This window comes from Macadamia integrifolia, unplaced genomic scaffold, assembly GCF_013358625.1.
Source record: "Macadamia integrifolia cultivar HAES 741 unplaced genomic scaffold, SCU_Mint_v3 scaffold1659, whole genome shotgun sequence".
NCBI lineage: Eukaryota > Viridiplantae > Streptophyta > Magnoliopsida > Proteales > Proteaceae > Macadamia > Macadamia integrifolia.
In genome coordinates, this window is record NW_024868293.1 from 23,764 (window position 1) to 49,998 (window position 26,235).

General features: G+C 37.8%; 1 protein-coding gene and 1 long non-coding RNA gene across 3 annotated transcripts in view; one reads left to right on the plus strand and one right to left on the minus strand.

Moving 5' to 3' along the window:
- Positions 1-1,811: 1,811 nt before the first annotated feature.
- Positions 1,812-26,235, minus strand: part of LOC122064455 (MADS-box transcription factor 23-like) — a 53,014-nt gene continuing 28,590 nt past the window's right edge. For both annotated transcript variants that reach the window (XM_042628151.1, XM_042628152.1), the window contains exons 4-9: positions 17,069-17,130; positions 2,790-2,889; positions 2,654-2,695; positions 2,474-2,557; positions 2,167-2,321; positions 1,812-1,950 (exon numbers count right to left, since the gene is read on the minus strand). In XM_042628151.1, the coding sequence (XP_042484085.1) occupies positions 1,935-1,950; positions 2,167-2,321; positions 2,474-2,557; positions 2,654-2,695; positions 2,790-2,889; positions 17,069-17,130 (459 nt within the window). In that variant the 3' untranslated portion in view covers positions 1,812-1,934. The remainder of the gene's footprint in view (positions 1,951-2,166; positions 2,322-2,473; positions 2,558-2,653; positions 2,696-2,789; positions 2,890-17,068; positions 17,131-26,235) is intronic.
- LOC122064456 lies at positions 22,232-25,243 on the plus strand. Its single transcript, XR_006135714.1, has 2 exons — positions 22,232-24,720; positions 24,842-25,243. It is a non-coding gene; the product is annotated as an uncharacterized LOC122064456 (long non-coding RNA).

A 26,235-nucleotide genomic window follows, 5' to 3' on the forward strand; every position in this document is an offset into this window, starting at 1 on the left:
AAGTTTTCTTAGGCCTCTGCATTTTGTTCTAGAATTATTTTAGGTCTGTCATCCAGAATTTGCCAGAAGAAATGTAACACTTTCAGTAGCATTTACATTTTACAGAAAAAGTATTAGATGATATGTTCTCTGCATGCCTAATGAATTAGAAGTCATTTATAAACTAAAGTGGTCTTAGTTCCCACAAAATTTAGCTACGAAGAGGAAATCGAAATTTCTTTGCCCTTGGGCTCTATTTTCAGTAGTTGCAACATAGTAGACTGTACGTTTTCAATGTTATTTACTCTGGTTACCTGTTTTTCTGTACTCCACACAGTAGATAAGTGTTTTCTCTGACATGAGTAATTAATCCCCGACATAGTTTCCTTCAGAATTTTAGAGGATTAAATTCTTGGGTGTCCTAAGATTAGCTTTCAGAATGCCTGTTCGCACCCCTTCTGATATATTGGTTCTTGTTTATGTAATCGCTGTAGTAGTGTTGTTTTCTGTTAATATATTGTGCGCTCCTCTCATTGCGGTCTTTTATGAAATAGTTTCGAGATAAGTATTGGTTGAGTTTGTCTCGCTGATTTCATATATGCATCAAATTGTGTCTGGTAAGACGAATGCATTCAAAGTGTCCACTTTGACTCAGTAAGTCTTCAGATTTCCTGATAAGGCGCCTTATGTTTTCTGTTTCGTGGTCTTGGAACCATGGAATCTTATTTCTTAAGCCATGATTTTGCACTTGTAAACAGCTAGAAGTGTTGAATACTTTTAGTTACTAGAAAAAGTTAGTTTAATATTCCTTGGTTTTTATTGGTTTATCCTCCTGATAAGGCTAGTTCATATTTTTGAATACATTGATATGCATGAACTCCTAAACTGGGCGACTTTCCCTTTATTGATTGCTTCTTGGCAGGCTGCTTGCTAGTTGAGCCTTGTTAATATTCATCATAATCAGGTCATGGATTAATGGTAGTTTATTGCAGGGATATGGAATGGTCTGATGACCTTTTTTCTGCAGAACAAATTTTAAGTCTCATGATTAGCTATCGAGTTATATTAATGGTATTTAGAAAGTAAAATTATTCTGGAAAAAAAGGGGAATATATTTAGAAAGTGTTTTTTTTTTCAATTAGTTTTAGTTCATTTCGCAACTTTTTGAACATCTGTTCATTCTAGATGGATTGCTTACATGGTAATAGGTCTCTTCCTGCATGGTTGTGCTTACATGGGAATTTAGGTTGTGAAATGGATTACTTGGTGTCTTCTTTAGTAAAATGAAAGATCAAGCAGGATAAAAAGGTAAATATTAACTTTTTCCCCTTCATGAACTCAATTACAAGAAAATTCTATTCAAGATGCTTTACATATTGAGTTTGAGTATGTTTTTTCTCCTGTAAATTCAGAACTTTGCTGCTAAAACTTTCAATGAGGGACCCGGACATCATTCTTGTTACATCTCTGTTGGCTTTATGTCTCTGAAATAATTTTTGTCATACTGCATCTTTATTTTTTCTAGTGGCACGTTCTGTAACATAACATATATATATGCTTATGATGTTTTTTTTTTTCTGTACTTGTTCAGTGGATGATAGTGAAGAAAGGGGTTTTGAGATTGACTGGTTTACATGTATTTCCCGTGCTATTTCAAAGCAGAAATATGCATTGTATCATTAGATAAATATGAATATCAGGACAGCAAGAAAACTCTTCATCACATGGAGATTTTTTATTGTTAAGAAACATTACATAGGTGGTTTCATTGTTCATGTTGCACCAATCTAAAGTTGGTTCCACGCACACCAAATCTAAGGATCTTTTTTTGCAGAAAATATTTAGTGCTCATTTACCACAGATCACTGCTAGGTAGAAGCATAATTTTTGTTACTGTGGGTATTCACAGACTAAATTGAGTGTCATGTTGGTCCACAGCTCATCATCCCATTTCTCTAATGCAATTGTAGTCTGCAGAAAGAATCACAGAGATGTGTATGGGGTTAATAAAATGTAAATTGAATTTGAAAGTATTAAAGTTCTGAAGCTTGATCTACTTCTGAGTAAAACCACACAAAAGGAAAATTATCAGGTAAAATCAATATACAAAAATAGGATTTTACTTGAAAATTTTCTTGTTTTATGTTTTTACTGAGAAACAAACTGAGACTAAAGAGAATAATTTACCCCAACTTGGTAGCTCTTGCTGGTGTCTCATAGTTCTGCTGCTGTGGCTGGCTTAGTTGGAGATGGACAGGTGCATGCAAGTCCTCTCCAATTCTAAAACCTTGTGGAATAAGGGAGCTTTTGTTTGCTCCATTTACATCCCTTGATCCATATACCTAAGACCCAAAATTCTATGGTTAGGTTGAACTAGATTCAACTCTCAAACTTTACCATGAGCTAAGCTGAAAATAAACTCCATGAATCAAGTGGTAAACATATAAGCCATCCTACAAATATTTGGTGTTATATCAGTAGTCGAAACCAATACCTTCTTGTATAATTCCATGTTTTCTTGACGAATGAGGTTTACCTTCTTATACAGTTCCATATTTTCTTGATGGATGAGGTTTCCCTGCAATGAATTCAATGTGGTTAGTTAATGGATGTGAGATTGCTATTGGACCAGGAATATGTGATAGGAGAGTTAGCCAGTTGCTTTTGGGAAGACCTTCCGGTTTAATTCTTGTATTTCTTCTGTTAACATTTGGTCCTGTAGAAGTAAAAAACATGTTACTTTCATGCATGTGCTGTACATGGGGGGTATTCATTGAGAACACATTGCATGAAGATTACGATTTTCATACCTTCTTCATACGAACACCACGGATACTCATTTCCAATTGATTCTCCAGATTCTGAAGCTCTTTGACACTCAAACCAGATAGCTCTTCTCCCATCAGTTGCCTGCAATTACCATAAGGGAATATTGTAGACAACTTCTACCTCCAACCACCTTTTTTCTCCATTTGATAGCTATAAGTGTTATTAATGGTAGGAGTAAAATGAGATTGCACAAACAACAGGAAGGCAGTTCCTGTATGCAATCAGTATATTATTGATGGACAAATGTTTGGCATTCTTCCTAAAAGTATTGAGGCTAATCTGCCTTTAATTTCTTCATTTATCTTTTGAACGCCTTTGTGATTTAGGTGCATTTGCTCCTATGACTCTTAAATCTTTGCCCCCTTCCCCCTCTCTCAATGACACACGAAGGCCAAAGCCCCGAAATGACAAATAGGGCTTAGGGAATGAGCAAGGTTTGTCAACAGAAAAAATTGATATCGAAAATTTTTCTAGAAAAAAAAGGGGTCTCATTTCCACCTTAGAATAGAAGTTATATCCCTACTCGAAAAAAGATGGATGACCATATTTCAATTAGCTTTTCAATCTGGTCAATTACTTCGGTACTCAAGCAGCAAGAGCCACCAAATTTCTGAGGTGCAATGATGACTTCCTGGAACATCAGAATTGGTGCCAAATCTCGAGTATAATGGGACAATGAAGGAGTAAATGATTGAAAGCCCCTTGATATTGAATGATCAGCAGTGAATCTGTCTTGGTATGCTGACCGAAGGAATATTAACACAGATTGGCTCTGGGGCTCCTGTTGAATGTTGCCAGAAATTTTACGCTTTCAATTATTCTTTTAAATTACTCCATAGATGCTTTTTATATCTGTTTCTGAGTCACATTTTTTCCTCTCCCTCTCTGCCTCCACCAGGCTCTGAACCTTTGACCTGAAAGTTGTGGACATGATCAGCACATCACTGAGGCAACTGACAGATGTTTGTGGTTAGTGCAGAAATAGTTGTCTGGCTTATGAAGTTGGATGAAATGTTCTCTGCCAATAAATAAGTTTACCCTTGTGATTTATGCCCTGATTGATGTGACTATGTCCCCACACAAAAATACCTTCCAGCCACTACTGTGAATCGCAAAATGGCAGGGGATTTGGGTCTTTTTTTTCTAAGAAATCTAATTGATATGGAATCGGAGTAGTGTGGTACTCTCAAGTTTTGGAAAGGGCCTCATGCAAGGAGTTGGAGAGGACATGAAATAGGTGGGAGACACTCTGTGCATCTTTTTGATGCAGGAGCAGTTCTTTGGATCGGGCCGAACTTGCTTAAGATCTCAGTCGGGCCCGAATTGGGAATTGGGTCTAGTGGGATATTAGTAATTTATTTATTTACTTGTTTGGATTTATCTTGTAATCTCTTACTTAAGCTAGAGCTCATTCCATTTTTAGTTTTATAGTTTGATTCCTTTGTAGTATTAAATTGGGTTAGATAAATAGATGGAGTTAGATTTTACTTAAAAAAAAAGATCTGATGGACAAAGTTTTTTTCCGTACTTGCAATAGCCATTTACCTGATTAGTGTGTTATGTGTGAATCTGATTTAGAAAAGAATTCTCTACATTGATTGGTTAAATAAATGTAAGAAAGTTCTGGTATTACTTAATAGCACATTTTGGCATTGCTGGGGCCATGCCAAGTACTATCAAAGAAGTCTTACATGGCCTTGTAGAACTTTATGTAAGATCGATCCTTATGCCATTTGCTGGAGAATTTGGAAGAGAAATTAAAAGAATTTTTGAACAGCTTTTGAGAATTGGTTCTTGCTTGTGGGTTGGGTTTCTACTTTAAGCGAGTGTGACGGAGCTGAAGCTATCTCTTTTGGGGACTTTTAATGGAAAGGTGGTGGCACAAGGCTGCTGTGTTTGGCCTAATAGCACAATTGGCAGCTTATAACTGCTACATGGCCAATCAATTTGCACCCATATTTCGTACACAAGCAGGCCCCGCCCTCGTATATCCACCTGTTGAATTTCAAGCCAAACAGAGCTTTCTATTTGCCATAACAAAACCTTGAAAATTGTTTGGAAATTCGTGATAGAGGCATGCCATTTTTAATGGCTGAAAATGCAATGGGCAATTATGCGGGAGCATCCAACTATTCCTTTTGGATGGATTGGAATAGTCTGCAAGTGTTGTATTTAACTCTTGTAGAAGGGGTGGAATTGTCTTCTGAATTTTATTTGGTGGAAAATATGTAGTTTCTGTGGGTTGGAATTAATAAGTCGATGGTTAACTGTTGAAGTCTTCTGGTGGGTCACATGAGTAGTTACTGGTTGTCTTTAAAAAAATATTATATTTCAGTCTAGTGGGGGTTAGAATGTGGCCATGCTCGATCCTAATTTTTTTAGCGAAGAGTTTTGAGTTGGTTTGCTAGTAACATTAGGACTCTAGAATCCTAGTTAGGAAAGTCTTCTGTTTTATTTTACTTTTTACTTTATAAATATGTAACAAAACCCTAACAACGAGATAACTTTCTAGAGTTTCAGAACCTATCTTTCTTGTTGAATATTAGAACCTGGGCTTATTTTGCAGCTCCTAAATTCTTAAATTCCAATCTAAGAAATAAGATTTTTCTGGCTTCACCTTCATCAAGTTGGGTCATATGATCGAGTTCAAGCACTGAATTTGACATGAGGACAACCTGGGAGAACCCAATATACCAGGTTCAAATTTGCCACCCATTCCTCCACACTGCTTAAAAACAGGTGTGCTTTGTGGTAGAGCTAGCACTACTAGACTACACTTTTGCATATTTTTATTCTGTGCTGTAAATAATGTAAAAAGAGGAAAAGAGAGAAGAAGAGAGAAAAGAGATTGGATGTAACCACCAGGTCGGGACTCCCACTTCATTCAATACATATGGTAGTGACATGTGGCATAACCCTACTAAGGGCATAAAAGGTAATAAAAAGAAAAAAAATATATAAAGTTACTGTTCACATGAACAGTACCCATGAACACTGTTTTCGTGAACAGTGCTGTGAACTCCTTAATCAATAACTTCTAAAACTCCCCCTTAAGGTAGAGCATAGATGTTAATCAAGTCTAGCTTGTTACAAATATAATCAACTCGCCACACTTAGACTTGGTAAAAACATCTGCAAGTTGTTCTCTTGTGCAGATATTACTTGTAGAGATAACTATTTGCTGTGGTTTTCCTTGAACAAAATGCCAATTGCTCTCAATATGTTTCGTTCTCTCGTGGAACACTTGATTTGATGCAATATGAATAACAACTTGGTTATCACACCACAATTGCATAGGAGATGTACTTTCAAACCCAAGCTCCGTCAACAATTACTTCACCCACATCAACTCACAAGCGACGTGCCATGGCTCAATAATGAGACTGCGGAAGAACTAGCGACAACAGTATGCTTTTTACTCTTCTAAGACACAAGGTTTCCTCCAACAAAAGTACTATACCCAGTAGTTGTTTGCCTATCAACAGGAGATCTCGCCTAGTTAGCATCACAAAAGCCTTCAATATGTCCATGTCCATGATCAGACTATAAGAGACCACGACTTGGAGCTTTTTTAAGATACCTTAGAACATGAACAATAGCATCTCACTTGAATGTATGAGGAGCGGTAAGGACAAGATAGGAACTGACTCACACCACTATAGGAAAGGAGATATTAGGTCGAGTCATAGTCAAATAATTTAATTTTCCAACCAGCCTCTGATACTTCCCAGGATCATCTAAAAGATCACCACTATCAGCTATAAGTTTTACATTGAGATCCATGGGACTATACAGAGGTTTGAAGCCTAACATCCCAATCTCCGTAAGCAAATCCAGAACATACTTCTTCTGAGAAAGGGAAATGCCTTTCCTTGACTGAGCAACTTCAATACCTAAAAATTATTATAACCTTACTGGATCCTTAGTTTGAAATTTCTACTGCAAATGCACCTCAAACCTTGGATACCCTCGACATCATCTCTACTAATAACAATATCGTGAACATAAATGATAAGGAATATTCTTCCCACACTAGATCGCCTATAGAAAACTGAGTGATCACTGTCACATTGGGACGGCCCAAACTGAAGAACCACATCAATAAACCTGCCAAACCATGCCCGAGAAGGCTGCTTAATACCGTACAAGGATTTCTTGAGTTTGCACACCATCCCAGACTCCTCATGAGCAACAAACCCCTGAGGTTGCTCCATTTAAACTTCCTCATGTAAACCACCATGAAGGAACACATTATTTTCATCAAGTTGAGATAACGACCAATGATGAGAAGCTACTAGAGATATCAAAATGCGAAATGATGCAAGTTTGGCCATAGGAGAGAAAGTATCCACGTTGTCAACTCCATATACCTGGGCATACCCCTTTGCAACCATCTTGCCTTTAATCGAGCAAGTGAACCATCAGGATTGACCTTAACCACATATACCCAACGACAACCAATAGCAGACTTACCTAGAGGTAAGGGGACAATATCCTAAGTTTGATTTTCCTCCAAGGCCAACAATTCTTCCTCAATAGCTGTCCTTGAGTTAGGAGTAGACAATGCCTTTGCAACAAATTTAGGAATAGGATGACAAGAAGAAATAGTAGAAAGGCAAGAATGAAAAGAAGGTAATAAACTAGATTAGGACACAAAATTAGAAATGGGGTGTTGGGTGCAAGCCTGAACACCCTTACGCTGAGCCATGGGAAGATCAAGGTCAGACTTAGGAATACTTGGCTAAGGATCTATTGACGAAGATGATGAGGTAGGCTTTGTAGAGACAAGGGGCGTTGGATCTTCCCGACAATTTGTAGAGGAGGTGATGGTGTTACAACAGTTGGAACCTGTGAAATTGAGTGATGAACAATATAAATGAGAAGATCGTCATCCAATTCAAACATAACAAATGACTCATCTGTTAGGAGGGGGACTCAAAAAAAGATACATCAGCGGTAGCGAAATATTTTTGTAATTCAGGAGTATAACATTTATATGCTTTTTGGTTACATGAGTTACAAAGAAAGATACATTTAAGAGCTCTAAGATCCAACTTTGACAACCCTGGACGATGATCATGAGTAAAACAGACACATCCAGAAACATTTAGAGGAATAATAAACAACGGATTAGAAAGAAATAACTTAAGAATGAAGAATACCACTACGTAAAACTGAAGAAGGCATGCGATTAACGAGATAGCATGTGGTCAAAACAACATCAGCCCAAAAATATTTGGACACCTTCATTTTGAACACAAGGGATCGAGCAACTTCCATCAAATGTCTATTCTTCCTTTCAGCAACACCATTTTGTCGAGGGTTGTCTGAATAGGAAGACTGATGAATCATACCACATTAAGCCAAAAACATTCTTTGGCATTATTACTACGTAAAACTACAATAGACGATCCATACTAATACTGAATTTTAGTAGCAAATGCGCAAAAGATGGGAAACAACTCAAAGTGATGCTTGATTAAATAAATGTAGGTAACTCTAGAGTGGTCATCAACAAAAGTAACAAAATACTTAAAATTCAACTTAGATGTAATAGGACGACAATGAACTTGATGTGGAGATAGATCATTGGAGCAAGCAACTAAAGGAGTGTCTTCAAGAAGATACAATCCCCCGATTCACGACCTCTACCAAATATCTTCTTTGTCGTAAGGTTTGCTTACAGATAAAAGGTTCAAAAGAAATTGCAGAAAATGAAGAACTGATGATAATGAAAAAGAAGAATTGGGATGAATTGTCCAATTGCATTTAACCTGTACTAGAGAACCATTGGCTAAAGTGACACTAGAAGAATATTTTTGAAAGGAGGAAAATATACCTAAACACCAGACGTGATCCAAAACACTTGAATCAATGATCCAAGGAGAGAAGATAGACATGCAGTGGCATTACCTGTTTGGATAACAGTAGCAATAGAGGGTTGAGAAGGTTTTCCATAAAGTTTTCAACACAAATGTTGGATATGTCTTGGTTTGCCACAGTGAAGGCACATCCATACTTTCCCGAACTGTCTGAGGATGTGAAATTACCAGTGGTTTTCCTTTTACCATTTCCACTGCCAGTGCTTCGTGTACTACCATGATTAGTATTCTGAGACATGAGCTGAGCTGTCCATAGGTGTACAATCATGAGAATTCTCTTGAGATACATTTAAAACACGGGAGAAAGTATCTGCAAGAGATGCCACCTTGTCACCTCCAAGTATTTTGGAACGAACATAGTCATACTCTGGTCCAAGACCTCCCAAAAATCTGATGACTGCAAGCTGCTTCATCTGGTTTTGCATCTGCTGCACATCATTACTAATAAGAAGTAGAGAATTCAATTCTTCGTACATCCTCCTAAAATCAGCAAAGTATTGGGCCCAAGGACGACTGTTCCGATAGCATTCCTGAGATAACTCATAGATACGAGTGGAATTGTTCTGTCCATGGTACAAAATATTCAGATATTCCCATAACTCGTTCACAATATCAATTTGGGGAACAATATTGACCATCAAATTTTCCATAGGATTCAGAAGCTGACCTAGAATTTGTGCATCAGCAGTATCCCATGTAGTATCAGCAGCAGGCTTAGTCTTCATTAGATGATTCTGTTGATCATGACCAATCAAAACCAATTGGACACTTTTCTTTCATTGCAGAAAATTGGCAGCCATTACAAGTTTCTTCTCTTTTATTCTATGAGAGGATGAGGATACAACCTTGGTCGCTACACTCTTTGCTTCAGTCATTGATGGAAAGAAATCAGCCAACAATAATGAATAAGAACAAAAAATAGTCCACAAAACCTTGCAAAAAATCGATCCAGAAAAGTAGATCGATCCACAAAGAGATTGATCCAAACAATTGATCAATCCCGGAAAAGCAACCCTTCAACAAAGATCAATTGATCTCTCAAGACACTGACAAAATCGATTTCTCCAAAAAAGCTTGAACTTCTGACTTCAATCTTCACTCCATTAACCAGCAACCACCATGGATGAGACCTAGTTCTTAGGCTGGTCATGAACTAGTCTGTAGAAGTAACAAAGATACAGCATAGGGTGCGGCCACTTTCAAGAAGAAATTCAGAGAAACCTCAAAACAGAATTTGTGATGGTTCAATCACTCTTGATTGAAATTAGAACCTGTGAGGATCGGAACCTGTAATGATTGTATCAGTCCCTAAGGATCTAGTGCTGATACCATATAAGTAATAAGAAGAAGAGGAAAAGGGAGAAGAAGAGAGAAAATAGATGGCTGTAACTGTGGGAGTCACAATCTTGTGTTGAGACTCCCTCTTTGTTCAATATATATAATAGTGACATGTAAAATAACCCTACCAAGGGCATAAAAGGAAATAAAGTACATAAAAAAAGAAAAATATATAAACTTATTGTCCACGTGAACAGTCACATGAACACTGTTCATGTGAACAGTGCTGTGAATTCCTTATTCAATAACTTCTAACACATGTTATGGGATGGAGACCATCTTATTTTTATATCTTTTTGCATGTGTATAGCTAATACAATTACACATTTTCTCATAGATTCTTCTATTGACATCTTCCCCTTAACCTCTTAGCATTTGGGTTGGGTAGGAAGGCCTTAGGTGTATTTTTATTCTATTGATGATTGGGTTAGCCAATTACCTACGTTTGTTGAATGCGTACCAACTAATTTCTAGAGCAATTAATGCCTTTTTAGTTCAAACACCATTTGAGGAGATCTCCAAGATAACCTCCTGAACACCAATTAAATGCCATTATAGTTCCAGCTTTGAAAACAACAAATAACAACAGACACAACCTTATCTCAACTTAATGGGGTCAGCTATGTGGATCCGTGCAAAGGAAAAATAGGAAAAGTGCAAGTTAAAGGAAAATAACACAACACCAGCATTTCCGACCTCTTGCTCTCATTTTTCTCCAGTTCTGATGGGAAATCTACCTTTCTCTTGACTATTGGCACCCCTCTGGAGTTCTCTTCCTTGTGCTTGGAGCCAGGTTACCCAAAGATTTCTCATTGGCCTCCATCATTTGCAATAGTTCTTGGTCCCGTCCTCCCTCCCTCCCTCCCTCCGTCCCCCCACTTTGACATTTGTTCCTCCTTGCCTCCCTTAGCCACCATGGATTTGGTGACAATCATTTGGTCCCCCTCCCGTTCTGATGTCTCCTCCTCCTCTGCTTGGGGCCTAATCCGAAACTGCAACCCCCCCTTCTCCGTGGTGCAAAATCATCTGGTTTAAAGGCCATATTCCTCGCCATTGCCTCACTGCTTGGAGAGCCCCGATGTAGACACACATGTTGGATTACATTATAGAAGAAGGAAGAAAGCAGCCAGCACTAGCCCAGCTTTAGGCTGATCGAGCCAGCCCAAAGCTGGCCCAATTTTGCCTAGTTCTGGTCCCTACAGTAGGGCCATCGAACCTGCTATTCTTCGTTATTTTTCTGCAATATTTTTGCCTCCAATTGGTGCCTTCTAGAAGCCTGCCATGCAGCCATCGATCCAGCCAACAACAACCGTTAATAGTTTCATTTTTTTTTTCTCCTGCGAGCTCCCTTATTGCTGCCTTTTTGTCTCTTGTGGTGTGACCAGTCAAAGTACAAGTTGGAGTCTGGAGTTAGTATTCTAGAAGGATCTTCTCTTGTCTATACTATTTTCTTAGTGAAAAAGTTAGTCTTTTGGTAGTTTATTGCTTCAGTCAATTACTTTCTATTTTGTGTTAGTTTCCGTTTTGGGATTCTTTCTAAGTTTTAAGGCTGTACCCTCTTACTATATAAGAGGAATTTCTGTTACCAATTGAGAATTAATGAATGAATGAAATAAAAGCAATTTTTGCTCTTCGATTCCTGAGAAAAGATGTTTCAACAACTAAGATAGCTGTGAGTGAGAGACCTAGGACTCAAAAAGTCCATCCCCCCCACATCTTTCCCATCTTTGTTCTCTTTTCTTCTTTGTTTTAACTTTGCGAGTGTTTTGTTACTTGTTTGAAGACCTAAAGATCATCTACCAGTTCAGATGGAAGACCAGCAAAAAAAGAAAAAAAGGATCGATTTCAGCAAATCTGTGGATTTTTGGCCTAGATTGTCTTCCTCAAGAATTCCCAATCTAACTGCCAGATTTCGGGGCCCTTTAGGGGTTTGTTGAGGACACTAAGGAAGTCACTCGACCAGGTTTTCAGGGCCATCTAAGGCCTCTCCTGCCAAAACCGTCAGTATTCTCACATCTTGTCTGCAAAACTCTATTCTGTCCAGGTTTGCTGCTGGTTGTTTTGTTTGCCTTCTGATCTGATTACAACCATTATTGGAGAACTATTTGGGGACATCTGAAAGAATAGTCAAACCAGGTTTGAGGTCCTTTCGAGTTGTGAATTAATGAGATCCTGATTTACCTTATTTCTTTTAGTTCACTCTACCAGATCTGAGATCTAAGTGTGAATATTATTTGGTTTTGGAGTTTGTTATCATTTGGGGTTGTTTTCTTTGGTGAACTACCTTACATCAAGCCCTCTTCAACTGCCTCCCCAGTCCCCACACAATCCTTCCTGATCCACCGCCACTTCACGTCCCTTCTGCTTGCTGCCTTTGTTGGAATGGGTCGAAGATTCTGATCATCTTTTCTTTAGTTGTCCTATTTCTTCTTTTATTTGGAGGAATGTCCTTAGTAGTTGTGGTCCTCTATAAGGCGTATCCTTCCCCTCATGAGAGAATGGCTTTGGATTGACATGACCTTTTCTGGGATCTCCATCTGCGACACCATCGGCAAGCTCGCCTGTGCAACAATCAATCAATATCCAGATGGAACGAAGTCTTCGAAGATGGACCACCCTCGAATTCCTGGTCTTATGATATGATTTGGAAAGTCGTCTACTTTGATGTCAGTTCTAAGCTCCATATGCTTCCCCACATGCCTATTAGGGACTCCTCAAGGAACAATTTCATTGTTGTGTCTTGGGAATTGTCCCTTACCATCATTCACTCCCCCGACCTTCCCCCCTTGATGGGCTGATGATGTGTTGTGGATTTTTATTTTGTTGCCTATGTAGGTTGTTTCTCTCTCTCTCTCTCTCTCTCTCTCTTTTTATTTATTTATTTATTTTGTTTTTAAGTTAACAGCCAGCCAGAAAAAACTCAGCTAAATGGGGTCGGCTACATGGATCTTTTGCCATCTAATCGGCTATATTTTAGATCGTATTCGGTACAAGACCTAAACTGGTCATTTTAGGCTTCCCCCTAGCTCTTTTAGCTCCTTCAATCAGAATCATAGCACTCCTTCATATTGGTGCATCCCTAGACCTTCGTTAAACATTGCTATACTGCCTCAAATGATTTTCTTGGAGATTATCATGGATCCGGGCAACTCCCAAATCAACTCTAATATGTTCGTTCCTTAATTTATCCTTCCTAGTATTACCTCACAGCCATCTTAATTTCCTCATCTTTGCCATGCATAGCTTGTCTATATGACACATCTTAACTGCCAAACATTCTGCCCTATACATCATAGCTAGTTGTACGATAGTCCTATAGAATTTTAGTTTAAGCTTTAAAGTAATACGTCGGTCACACAACACTCTGGACACATCTATCCACTTCATCCATCTCACTTTAATTTTCTGTGAAACATCATCCTCTGTCACCTTCTTTATTTATGGTTGAACCCCATATATCTAAAAATAATCACTTTGCGGTATCTCTTCCTCCTTAATTTTCATCGTAATTATTCATCATAGTGCGAGTAAAGTTACACATCATATACTCCTTTTTTGATCTACTTATCTTAAAACCTCTTGTTTCCAAGGCTGATCACCTAATTTCTACTTAACGTTAATCCTTGCTTTTGTCTCATCCACCATAACAATATCATCAACAAAGAACATATACAACGAGACCTCGTCTTTAATGTTCCTAATGAAATTATCCATAATAAGCGCAGACAAATAAGGGCTTAAGGCTGTTCCCTGATGTAACCCAATTGTAATTGAGAATTCATTGCCTTGACCTCTCATGTTTATCACACTAGTTACCACGTCCTCATATATATCTTTAATTAATATCCACATTAACTCTTGATGGATCGTACTCTTTAATATTCTAGTGGTTATTTCTAAGTTCAATACCTAATCCTCACCACCTGTTCTATTTTTACTCATACATATTCCTCTCGTAATCATATATCATGCATCCAAACTAAACTATCTACTTGGCTTGTGGCTTAAGGCCCCTCTTGATGTGCCTTTTACCACCCTTCATCTATGAATGGAATCACTGATGTATTTCTGATTTACAAATTGGAATGCAGACAAGGGGATAGCCGTCTCGCTTAGCATGTGACTACTTGTTGCTTGCCACATCAGTGTTTTTGCTCAGTCACCAATTTATCCTTATTTCCTGTCACCCTGACTTTGTCTATGACATTGTGCAGACTGCAGTCATTTCAACAGTAAGCCCTTCACCTCTTCTGCCCTCCTGCAGTTGCTACCTGCGATGTATTCTGCCAACCCTAATGGATTTGGATCTACTCCCTCCCCCTATAATCCCATGGGGATAAAATTGGTTTTTTTTTCAACCTCAATGAGCAGTCAACTTGACACAGTAAGGAAATATACATTGTCAGCAACTGGTCACTTTGTCATTTTGGTTATTTTCCAGTCAATGTCGGATTGTTTCACTAGACACAAGTTTATTTAATAGCTTGTAAGACCTATGCACTCTACTGTTGAGAAGATAATGTTAGCCAATCACTTTCTCCTGCCTCCTTTAAATTTAAGCTAATAGTGCATTCTCGTCGCTTCGAACTGCATTTGCACTGTAATGTGAAGGCCTGAGCAGTAGTGATTTTATTCCTTCATTCTAGTGGAAAGCAGATTGGCAACCCATTATAAAACAATTTTCCAGGGATTAATCTGACCAAATTGATCCGCAGAGCATTGCTATGGGACCAATGTCCTCTTTGCTGTTCCATCTTGTACTACTTAAATCATTGTCTTGCTGGTTCTCTTCTAGACACAAACCTCTCCTTTAGGTCCAAAGGATAGCTTACTTCTACCAAAAGCAATCTCTCTTTCTTGCACAAATAGAAATTATTGTAGCTCTAATTGTTCTGACTGAATCACTATTGAAGTTTCCTCCCTCTTTTCTCATTCACCAGGATGGTTTGAAAACTTGGCGATATCTCGCGAAATCCCGGATATTTCATTTTTTTTTCTTACCGAAATGAAATTGTGTACGAAACATGAAAAGACACAATTTCGGTCATTTCGTTTTGAAATTTTGCTCATTTCAGGAAAAAAAAATGCACAATTTTGTCAAAATTTTGGCATCCTCAGACATTTCGCTAATTTTGGCCATTAGCCCCCCAAAATGGCCAAGCAGAACACATGAAGGAGTTACACTGTTTTGTTGACGAATTTTTGTCGAAATTATTTCGGGGGTTCAAAACCACCAAAACGAAACAAGGTCTTGAACCAGTCCAGGATGAGATGTAGTAGATGTCACTAACTCTCCATCACCATTCCTAGTTTGATGTAGATAAGTCACTTGGGCTTATTTTATTGCAAATAATCCTTGGGTTGTGTTATGTATGTGTTGGACCTTTGATCCCATGAGTTTTATTTGAAATGGGCCACTTTAATGGGCTAAATTATGGGTAGAAGGTAGAAAACGGGATTTAATTCATCAGTTTATTTAGTTGCTATTTAATTCAATAAAGGTCTATTAGGCCATTAGTTGGTTGTAAAGTCCTATACAGACTATTAGTTAGTTAGTCCTACTCCATGTTGGAGTCATAAAGTCAAGTCCTAGTTCTATTTTGAATTCCTAGTTGTAGTAGGAGTGTCTAGTCCTCTTTGGAAACTAGTTCCTAGTCTTAGTATGATTGTAAACTTCCCCTCTATAAATAGAGAGGCATGTATACAATTATTTGAGACAGAGATTTGAATGAAAGAAAGTTTGCAACTAAATGCTTAGAGCAGCTGAGATGGCTGTGGGTGAGAAGCTCAGGCTGAGATAGCCACTTCCTTTATTCTATTTCACCCTTCTCAACCCCCTATCTGTTTTATTCTTCTTTTCTATTTTATTTGCTGTAACATTCAAGAAGTATAATTTAGATTCTGATAAAAGTCTACAGAAATCAGAACCGATCAGCAATCTTAGTGGGAATAGGAGAGAGATTGATCTCCTCTCTTTCTCTCTTCTGTACTCTGTTCAGCCAGGTCTTCAATAAGGGTATTCCAGGCCTCATAAGGGTCCCATGATCCTTACATAGTCACTGTTGGAAGCATTCAGTTGTTGTTCTTGAAAGTTCTTCTCAGTTTTCTCTCTCCCATGGCAGAAAATCGAGAAAGCTTGTAACTTCACAACCAACCGTCAGAATCCTCTCAACTTTGGGGGTTTTTGTACCCTCCCTAGGGACTATCTACGCCCAAGAGTGCAGTTCAATCGGACTCCTACAGACTTGGCCGCACCTCTCTCTCTCTCCAGCTCTATAATAAGTCTATCTCTCTCCTATCGGGTTGGGTCTTGGGTTGGTTTTGCTTCTGCATTGGTATTGTATCATTGGGGGTTTATTTGATGGTCTTATTTCTTTGTTTCCTGCTCCTATTTGTATTGTTTGGGGTTACAAACTGCTGGGGTAGTTTCTTGTAATCTACTCCTGCATTATAGTCTCTTCAAGTTTTTGTTTATTGACAATTCATTCTTAAATCATTGCTGTGAGTGTGTAACATGCTTACAAATATAACTTGACAGAGCACCTTATTTCTAAATTTTGTATTACTAGCTGAACGATATCTTGCTATGCCTTCTATGGAGCTGCTACTATTTCTGTAGGCCAATTTTTCATGTTAAAATCCATAAAATTCATGTTACAAAATCAAGATCAATATATTCAGAATCAGATAATAAGAAGAAGAAAAGAAGGAAATTAAGAAGTAAGGAAGAAGATGAAGAGAAGGGAACCGACAGTGAGAAAGAGAGATGCAAGGAGGTGAAGAGAAGATGAGAAAAGGGGGAAACACTGCCCTCGGTTTGAGCATGAGTAGATCACTCAAAACCGTGGGTGGGGTGGTCTATTTATTATTATAAAAAGGAATAACAAATTTAGGTCCACCACTAGGACCGACATTAAGTAAACACCAAGTAAACTGACCAACTAATACCCAAAACACCCCTTAAGTAACTGTTATATACTTAACCCCATAAATCGACACTAATATTTTCACAATTCAAATTCGAAGGCATAGGTTTGTACCTGTGATTTTCTTGCAAGTTCTGCAGTTGTTGCCTCAAGCTAGCAGCCTCCCTTTGCCAAAACTAGCAAGAACAAAAATATAGTTTGAGTGCAATATTGGCTGTTAAAGTTCATATCTCATAATACTTACATAGAAAGTTCAAGCACTAATTATCTTCATAATACACATCTATTCAGAAAAACAAGAGCTTTCATAAGCAGCAACTTTTAATTTGTAATGATGATAATAAAATAGAAAATTATGTGTTACAGCCTCAAACAATTGTAAATTACATTTCAAGACAACTATGCATAGGTTAGACATGGAAAATTTATCTTTTACATTCATCACTTTGAATTTATTTATCATTTATGGTTGGATTCTAGGGGTTAGGCATATTAAAAAGTAATGCCACAATGCTGATTTGCCAGTCAATAATAATGAGGTTCTCTATGTAAAAGGTGTAGTGTCTTGGCAACCTAGACCAGAAAAGAAACATGGTAATAAACTTGTGCAAGACAATTATTTACTTGTTATATTCACCCAAAAAAAAAGACACTTATTTACTTTGAACAAAAAAGGACAGGGTAATTAACTTGTGCCAGACAATTAATTACTTTGAACAGTGAACCTATGACATACTGTGCGTATTGCTTCGGGGTGTGAAGCAAACCCGGATGAAAAAGAAAAGTAATCTGATGTATGCCCAGCCAGCCAGGCCAGGCCCATCTATTTATGAGGTTGGATTCCATACTAGTAAAATTTTTTTTTAGGTCTTTGAGGTACCAATACTTGATCCCTGGTTCCCAAGGTACAATATAAGATTTTGACCATTGAAGCAGCCAAGGTCATTGGTACCAAACTAGTAAATTATCAAGCCTCTCAATGTGACATGAAATAAAATATATCCATCTAATTGTGCTTTTGTTACTGAAAAACATGTACTTATCTTCAGCATTATCATATGCGTACACTTTACATCCAGGAGCACTAGTGATGCAAGCTATGTGCTATTTATGGACTAGCCATCATGCAGTTCATGAGAAATGAAAAATTAAGGAATACCATCTCCCTTAGTTGGCATGGTGCCTAGGTATGAACCAAGGCGGTCGAGGGGGTCAAAAAACTAAGGCAGGATCAACAAGCAACCATCCAAAAAAAAAAAAAAAGTGCCTGTATGCCTAGGTGACTCCTTGACAACTATGCCATCTCCACCGTAGAGCATTAAAGATCCATACTGATATTGACAGTTTGTGTGTGTGTCTGTGTGTGTGTGTGTTGGGGGGGGGGTTAAAGGTGGGGAGGGTAAAGGATGAATTGGTATTTTACATTTAAAAGAATGTAAATACAGCGAACAGTAATTTATGGGAGATTCCAGGAACTCATGCTTTGGTATAGAGGAATAAGTATGTAAATACTTCTTACTATCATGCATCTTTTGTCTGAGGCATTATGCTTATTTTTATGTTAATAAGTTAAAAAATAGAGAAAGGGTGAAGAAACAGGAAAGGGAATGGAAAAAGGAAAACATCATGGAGCCCCTTACGATGGCAGTTACATGGAATCAACATGATTCTACTATCATTTTGGTCAAGCATTCTTATGGAATTCAATATTCATGAAATGTTCTGGTGCCGAAGAATTTGTGAATGCAGGTTCATTTATTTATAATATCTATCACTTGTATCAAAGGAGTTTCATGATGTGATCATACCGTTTGAAAATTTGGGGGGGGGGGGGGTTGCCTGATGATTATTATCTTAAGGAAAGGGATGTGATTCTGCAACTACATACATAGTGTTTGGGGAATTCTCTCCTCTTTGAAATGTACTTTCAGTTTTTTCTTCATCAACTTTGACAAATTCCTGTTGTTATTAAGGGAAGATTGCATCTGCTATCAGCTATTAGTTGCTTGATATTTCACGTAGTTAATGGCATCTAATATGCAAGCTCATGATTATGTGCCATGTTTCACGAAAGCTGTGAAAACTTAGCAGAGTAATTATTTTACATGGCTTATGCAAAAGTAGTTTCACAACATATTGATCCTTATAGGTCTCTAAACTGATGTTCTCATGAGATTTCTCTTTTTTTTTTTTTTTTTTATTTTTTATTTATATATATATTTTTTTTCAGTTTCTATAGTTTTTAAATGATAAACAAGTTTGATAGTTGCATTGCTAGCTGATCCCGCAAGAACTTAAAACCATGACAGGAGGTAAACTCCACCTGGTCCATCTTAAAGCTTGCTGGCAAGAAAAAGCGAGTGGCCTTGTAAATGGTTCTTGCTTCTCTCTATTACTGCAAGCTTCATGATTGTGAATTTGTGATCTGTTGTGACAATTAACTCAATTGACCTGAATCATTTGCATTGTTATTATTTTCTAAAGAACAAGAGTAAGAGACCTCAATTTGGACTTAATATGTATTATTGTGCTACGTAAAGGGCTGAGGTTTGAACAAAAAGAAGTAGAAGCAAGGAATTTTGTGTGAAGGAGGCCCAAAGAAGCAACACTGGCCAGGCACAAACCTAATTGAGAGCATATGGTCGAGTTGAGCACTGACAGGAGATGGTGGTTCTTAGATTTTGATTGAAGAGCTGATTTTGAAGGCTCAGAATCTAATCAATGATCCAAAGAGAACTAGCAACTGGAAATCCACTGATGGAGAACACCTGCATAAAAGAATCAATATCTATCTTGTGAGGTACAAGTGAAGCACGTGAAAATGAAGCAGTCAGGGAAGGTGGATGTTTTGGTACACAGCTAATACTGTGACATACCCTGTGATGGCTTGACAGTTTTCTAAATTGTGCTTGATGTAGAGGCATCTAAATCTGTTGGCATATCGTAGGATGCTGGCAGATTTCCTGTTCTACACCGATTCTGTTGAAGATGAGAAATGCCACAAGTGCTAGAGAACTTGTCGGATTATATTGTGCTCATGTCTAGTCATGAACTAGATGTTTCTATGCTTGGTAGCAATTCTGAGAGGTTTGTGGTTTTGTAGTTGTGTTGAACTGAGCTGATCTTATCATTGGCCCAAGTTCCCTAATGTAGATATGCCATATCAGTATATTGGTTAGTGTCCTGTTTCAGGCTTTGACAAGGGGATGCTACATGCGGATTCTAAGTGATAGTGCAACTTTTGATGATTGCCATTTGATATGTAAAAAGGCTTCAATTACTAGCATGGTTGTAAGGGTATAGCCTGTGCACTGCATAAGCATCCAGTCTCTTTCTTGCATCCAAGGCGAAAACATGCCTTGTTGACACTTCACGAGTTTACATTGATTTATGTTTATTGCTATGTTTATCAGTTATTTATTTTTTCGTTTTAGGTCATTACTGGCATAATTATATCATTTTTCATTGATATGGCTTCTATGTTGCATATGAACATAATTATCTAAAATTTATCATTGCTATATTACATATGGTCATATATTGCATGCCTAGGACGCCTCAATGTCACCTAAGCATGTGCCCTGTTGCCTAGGCACCCCAACGATGCCTTAGGTCGCTTAGTCACCTTGACAACTATGATTGCTAATTCTGTTAATGAGGACAGAAATCATGACTTGATTTGAGGATTGAGATTTGACACTGCCTAGTTTGGCTCGTGGCGAGGGATTGCTGGCCATGACTTCTTGTGGGGATTGAAACATATCTAGATAGATTTTATTTTCTGAATTTGGCTCCAGATAACGAAACTATTTTCCGTGTCTGTGGGGCATAAAATTGGAGGTACTTTGGCTGATTGGGTGGTCTAGATTTTTCTTGTAGAGGACAGTAAGAAGAGGCAAACATATGAAATGTTGATGCTCTTTTGGACTTCACATTTGGTCTGTTCTTCTTCCTTGTTTATTCCTCTTTTGCCTTTATACTTTCTCATCACAACAACAATTTTTCAACCTGATGGTGTTCCAACAGAGACATATATGCACATATGGTTTTTTTGTCTCTCTGCATGCATGTGTGTGTGTGAGAAAGAACACAAATACTAGCTTGCACACACATGGAGAGATATGCCAAGTGACTGAATTTTTCTAGACCTTACGGTATTCAATTTATACACCCATACATGTACACATTCCTATTCTCCAATATTTTGATACATGCACACATGTCTATTTTGATACACTTTGCTATAGCTGTTGTTGTCATTTTGATATAAGTTGTAGATATAATTCTGTTGAGTTTTTGTAGGGATGGATTCAAAGGATGTCTGGTTGCAGTTTTCTATAGTTTTTATTGTCATTTTGACAGATAGTAGATATAATGGTGTTGATTAGGTTTTGTGGTGGTGGATATGGATGATGTCTTGAGATCTTAGATGCCTTTTTATTTTTCGTTGGGATCTATTAGCCAGGGAAAGATAGAAAGGACCATTGATATGAAAAGAATTTCTTCTAGGCTTGCTTTCGTGCACTAACTTAACTCATAACTAAGGAGTTGTCAGTTGAATTTCATTAAATCTTTCTTGGCCAACTCATTTCTATACACTAGCTATTGCTCTGCATTGTCATTGATCTTCTATAAAAGAAGGCCTCAAGCTTCAATTCTGCCATTCTGCTATTCTGCCATTCTGCCATTCTGCCATTCTGCCCTTTGTAGCATAATTTGTCATCATCATAATGCAGTGGTTTGTGCCTTCAAATGCCAGTTCTCATAGACATTTTATCTTCCCCCTCTCAGCACCAGCAGATAGAAAGTTTTGTTGGAAAAGAAAAGAGAGGAAAGCATACAGACGAGCCTAATTTCAGATTTTCTAAAGAAGCCAATAATTTTGCCCACTATCTGGCCTACTCAACTCAGCTCAGCCTTATGCCCTTCTCCCAACTAAATGAGGTCAACTACATGGCTCCTTTCCCTCCATAGTTGTCACGGCGTCAAATCGATCCAAGGCGGTGGAGGGGTGGCTAATCGATTTGGCGATGAATCGCCCGTTATGGCGTTGCCATGGTGGTCAAATCGCCCATGTGTCATTTTTTATTTTTCCTATTTTCTAAAGTTATTTAGCATGCTACAAGCCTACAATATATACCCTATAACATATAAAACTAACATTAAGCAACATCAAATCATCAAAAATCAACATAGTCCTATCAAAATCACCCTGCATTTTACAAAAAATAAACCGCCTAGTGAATCAGGCGTGACCTGGCGTCCATGGCAGTGCCATAGCGACGCCTATCAGCCAATGGCGACCACCATTTGTGAGTCACGTAAATTGTAGCATTGTCATGAACTTCTTTTTCTGCCAGGACGCCAAATCGCCGCCTTGGCGACGCCATGACAACTATGTTTCCCTCCAGTCAGCTCTATTCAAAACCATACTTGTTACTAGTCCTAAGCTATGCATGTCTTTCTTTACCTATTCTCCTAGAGTCATTTTAAGCCTCCCCTCGCTCTTTTAGCTCCAATTTGTATCAGATCACCCCTATACTGGAGCATTCAAAGGCCTCCATTGCATATATACATGTTGTGGCTACAAATCCTCTTTTCTCCTCAAATAGTCCTTCTGATGCAAGTGGTTCAGACCTATCATGGTGATTCTTAGACAAGTAAGATTAATGGTCAGCTGTCAAATTCCTTATATCATGGATGAAGACTAAAACCATAGGCATGAGATAAGATGTGGGTTTTTGGGTAAAATCAGCTAAGTCACTGCTCATTGTACTGTTCATGTGGTACATTGTTTAGATAATGTTTCAATTGAAGTGTTATGAAATCTGTGGGATCTTTTTTTTTTTTAGCGACTTCGAGGAATCCTCTCTCTCTCTCCACTTTGATTATATTCTCAAAATTTTTGGCCATGATAGTACAGTTTGACTTTGATTTTGTGGTCTTTGACTACTAATTCGGCATAAAATGCTAATCCTTTTCACTGACTAGGAAATCTGCGGGATCTTTTTTTTACTGACTAGTAATTTCTAACTACCTAATGCTAATCCCTGATGATTCTAATTAGTTGACTGTACTTCCAAATGAATGATCAATTGTAAAATCAACCACCAAATAGAACTTCAATAAATCATTGTTATCGATTGAAAAACCAAAAGACTTCAAAGAGTAGGATGATATTATTTCATATGGCCGTCCCACCAATTTGCTCATAAAGTATAGTGGGGGTGTATAGAAATTTGATACATTTTTGCAACCAAGATAGATTTCACACTTTCACCAATCAAAGGTGCTTCCCTTGCAGGTGATCAAACCAATGCTCAAAATCCCCTACATTTTGTTGTTCTGGCAAAATTCTCTTTTTATTTTATATAGACTAAAAATAGGTAGGATAAATAAAATTGTAAATGTTGAATGAGAAGTTGGTGACATATGTCCTCCTAAGTTGAGAAATGGATTAAAAGAAGGGTGTGATTGGAAGTTTGATAAAAGAAGAATATGATCATATTCATGACCAAATTATTAGTGGTCCTAGCATCTTAGAGAATCTTAAATAATATTCATCTCTTGAGATAACAGTTAAAATTAATTATATTTGAAGTACATATTAATTTTCTGCATGATATACAACTCTTAGTCATATTGGTATTGTTATAAAAAAGAATCTAAAATTCTTAATTATAGATTTTAGAAAAATCCTGAAAATAATCATCTAGTCTGCACACTATTGTAAAAGTCTGAAGTTTGATATGCTTTGGCTATAAGGTAGAAAGTAAATGTTTTATCTCTTTTTATCCTTTCTCCAGATTTTTTTCAGGAAATTCATTGCGACAGGCCCCCAAGAAAAGTTTGTGTTCTTTTTTTTTTCCTTCCCCCTTTGGATTATTGGGAGAGAAACAAATAAAACAAAACAAAATGCTGCCAGAAATATTGTGGTGCTGCCACAAGGTATGAAACTTACCACAGTCACAATTTTAGCTGTATCCAACGTCCAAGCTCCCAATGAGATTGCCTTCTTTTCTTCTGAATGAAACTCATTTGTCCTCACACAGGAATTTTATTCTATAACTGATTCCTGAAAAACAAGTAGCAGCTTCTCAATTTGAGGAAACAAATTCCTTGAATATTTGAAAAGCTTGACACATAGCTGTGCCATTTTCTTCTCTTTCTCAGAGATTCACTTCGAACTGCACATCAGAAATTCCCACATTTTGCGAATATTTTTTCTGGGTTTGGGAACAGGTTTGGGTCTCTGAATGTGTTTCCATTTCTAAGGTCGCTTTGTTGGCGTCACCTTGCATTGAAGCCCCCTCCAATGCATTGGGTTGCCTAGGCATCCAAGGCGACCAAGGTGCTTGGACGCCTAAGCGACACTTAGGTTACGCCTTGACAACTATAAGCGACAATTAGGTTATGCCTTGACAACTATGATCTAAATGTATTTCCAATATATATTTACAGCAAATTTGACTAGCATATTTGCTGGACATGTGAGAAGTACATCGAGGCATTATTTCCTTTTCTGTAAGACTTGTGTCGCTTCCATGCCATCATTATATCAAATGCCCTAAGTTGCAATATTCTAGCACAATTGTTCAGTCAAGACAAATGAACTATCTTCTAATGGAATATTGTTGAGACATTCTGCAATTGTTCAGTCAAGACAAACAAACTATCTTTTGATGGATGCTTTGGACCATTCTTCTGGAGGTGCATACGCAAGGGAATTAGCTTGTGGCCGTGGCTGAAGCAGACAACATAACCCTGTAAGCAAGATGTCTGGATTGGAACTATCTTTTAATGGGAGATTGTTGAGACATTCTGCAACCATTCAGTCAAGACAAACGAACTATCTTTTAATGGATGCTTTGGACTATTCTTCTGCAGGTGCATATGCAAGGGAATTAGCTCATGGCCTTGGCTGAAGCAAACAACATAACCCTGTAAGCAAGATGTCGAGATTTGGACTTTTCTCAAATCTGATCCATAATATTTTCCTCTAGCTACTCCTTTGAAGATGCTTTTTGCACTTATCTCAAGCTTTATCAGAGTCGAGCTTCTAAAAATTATTTACGAATATGGAGCACTGTCGTGAGGCATCAATATGTACTGCAGCTGTGGTCACATGTAGCTCTCATTTAAGCGCTTCAAAGGCTAAAGAAAGCATTTAGAAATATTTCTTTCTTACTTTTAGCCAGAACATTTGTGTGAATGCTGTCGGTCCCCGTATCTACTTTCTTTGGAAGTACCATGAAGTATCAAGGTAGTTAGCAGCCTCTTTACTTTGAAATATATCTTAAGTACATGATGTAGACCTAGAAGCACCAGCAATATGGACATATTAAGGTAAGAAAATCATTAGCTTATGTGGAGACATTTTGGACCTAATATTAGTATATTACAATGTAGCAAATTTTAAAAATTTCATCCTGTTATCAACTGCATGATTTGCAGGGTAAGGGGCTTATTAGCCATTTGGAACAGGTTGTCATCTCCTTACTGTCTTAAACTCTTAGAAAAGGGGGGGGGGGGGGACACTCATACTGCTGGATGTTTAAGCTTCAATTGTTTTAATTTTAACTTTCAGCTGCATTCATTCTAGAAATGGATGTGTATAAAATCCTGGGAATAATGGGAAGAACACTAAGGCCAAGATGTCTAGGAGAAATAATCTACGCTTGGATGTGTAAATTAACGATTGGTATTTGCCTTTTCATTTCTGAACCTTTTTTTTTTTTTTCGCCTCAAGTCTTATTTTTGGGAGGCAGAGGGGTTATATCAGGCCAAACCCAAATTCTGTAGGGATTCCTATGGTGATAATGTCAGCTTTAATGGATAAATTGTACATCATAGGGTTCCTCTGTAGCATGTTTCCTCCAATCCTTCCTTTTTAATCCAGTAGCATCCATCAATCCTGCCGTTGCATTGGTATGATCTCTGCTAGATGCTTAATCTGATATTTGTGTTTGACTCGTCTCACCTCTGTCATTCGTAAATTCTCTACCATAGAAATTTTCTTTAGCTGTTTGATCACTATTAGTAATAAGAATCTAGGCATTCTTGATTCATGTCGTTGCTTTGGTACTGGCAGTTCTGACATTCTTTTGAAGTTGTCATTATTTCCTTTCAGCATCCCCTTTATGCCTTGACAAGAACTGTTGGATCTTCATGAATTATGGATCAAATCTGAGGAGAAATATTATGTCCAACCATCATGATTCCAAGGTTATGTTGTTTGTCTGCTAAGTCCTTATGCATCAGCTGGTCCCCCCACAACCACC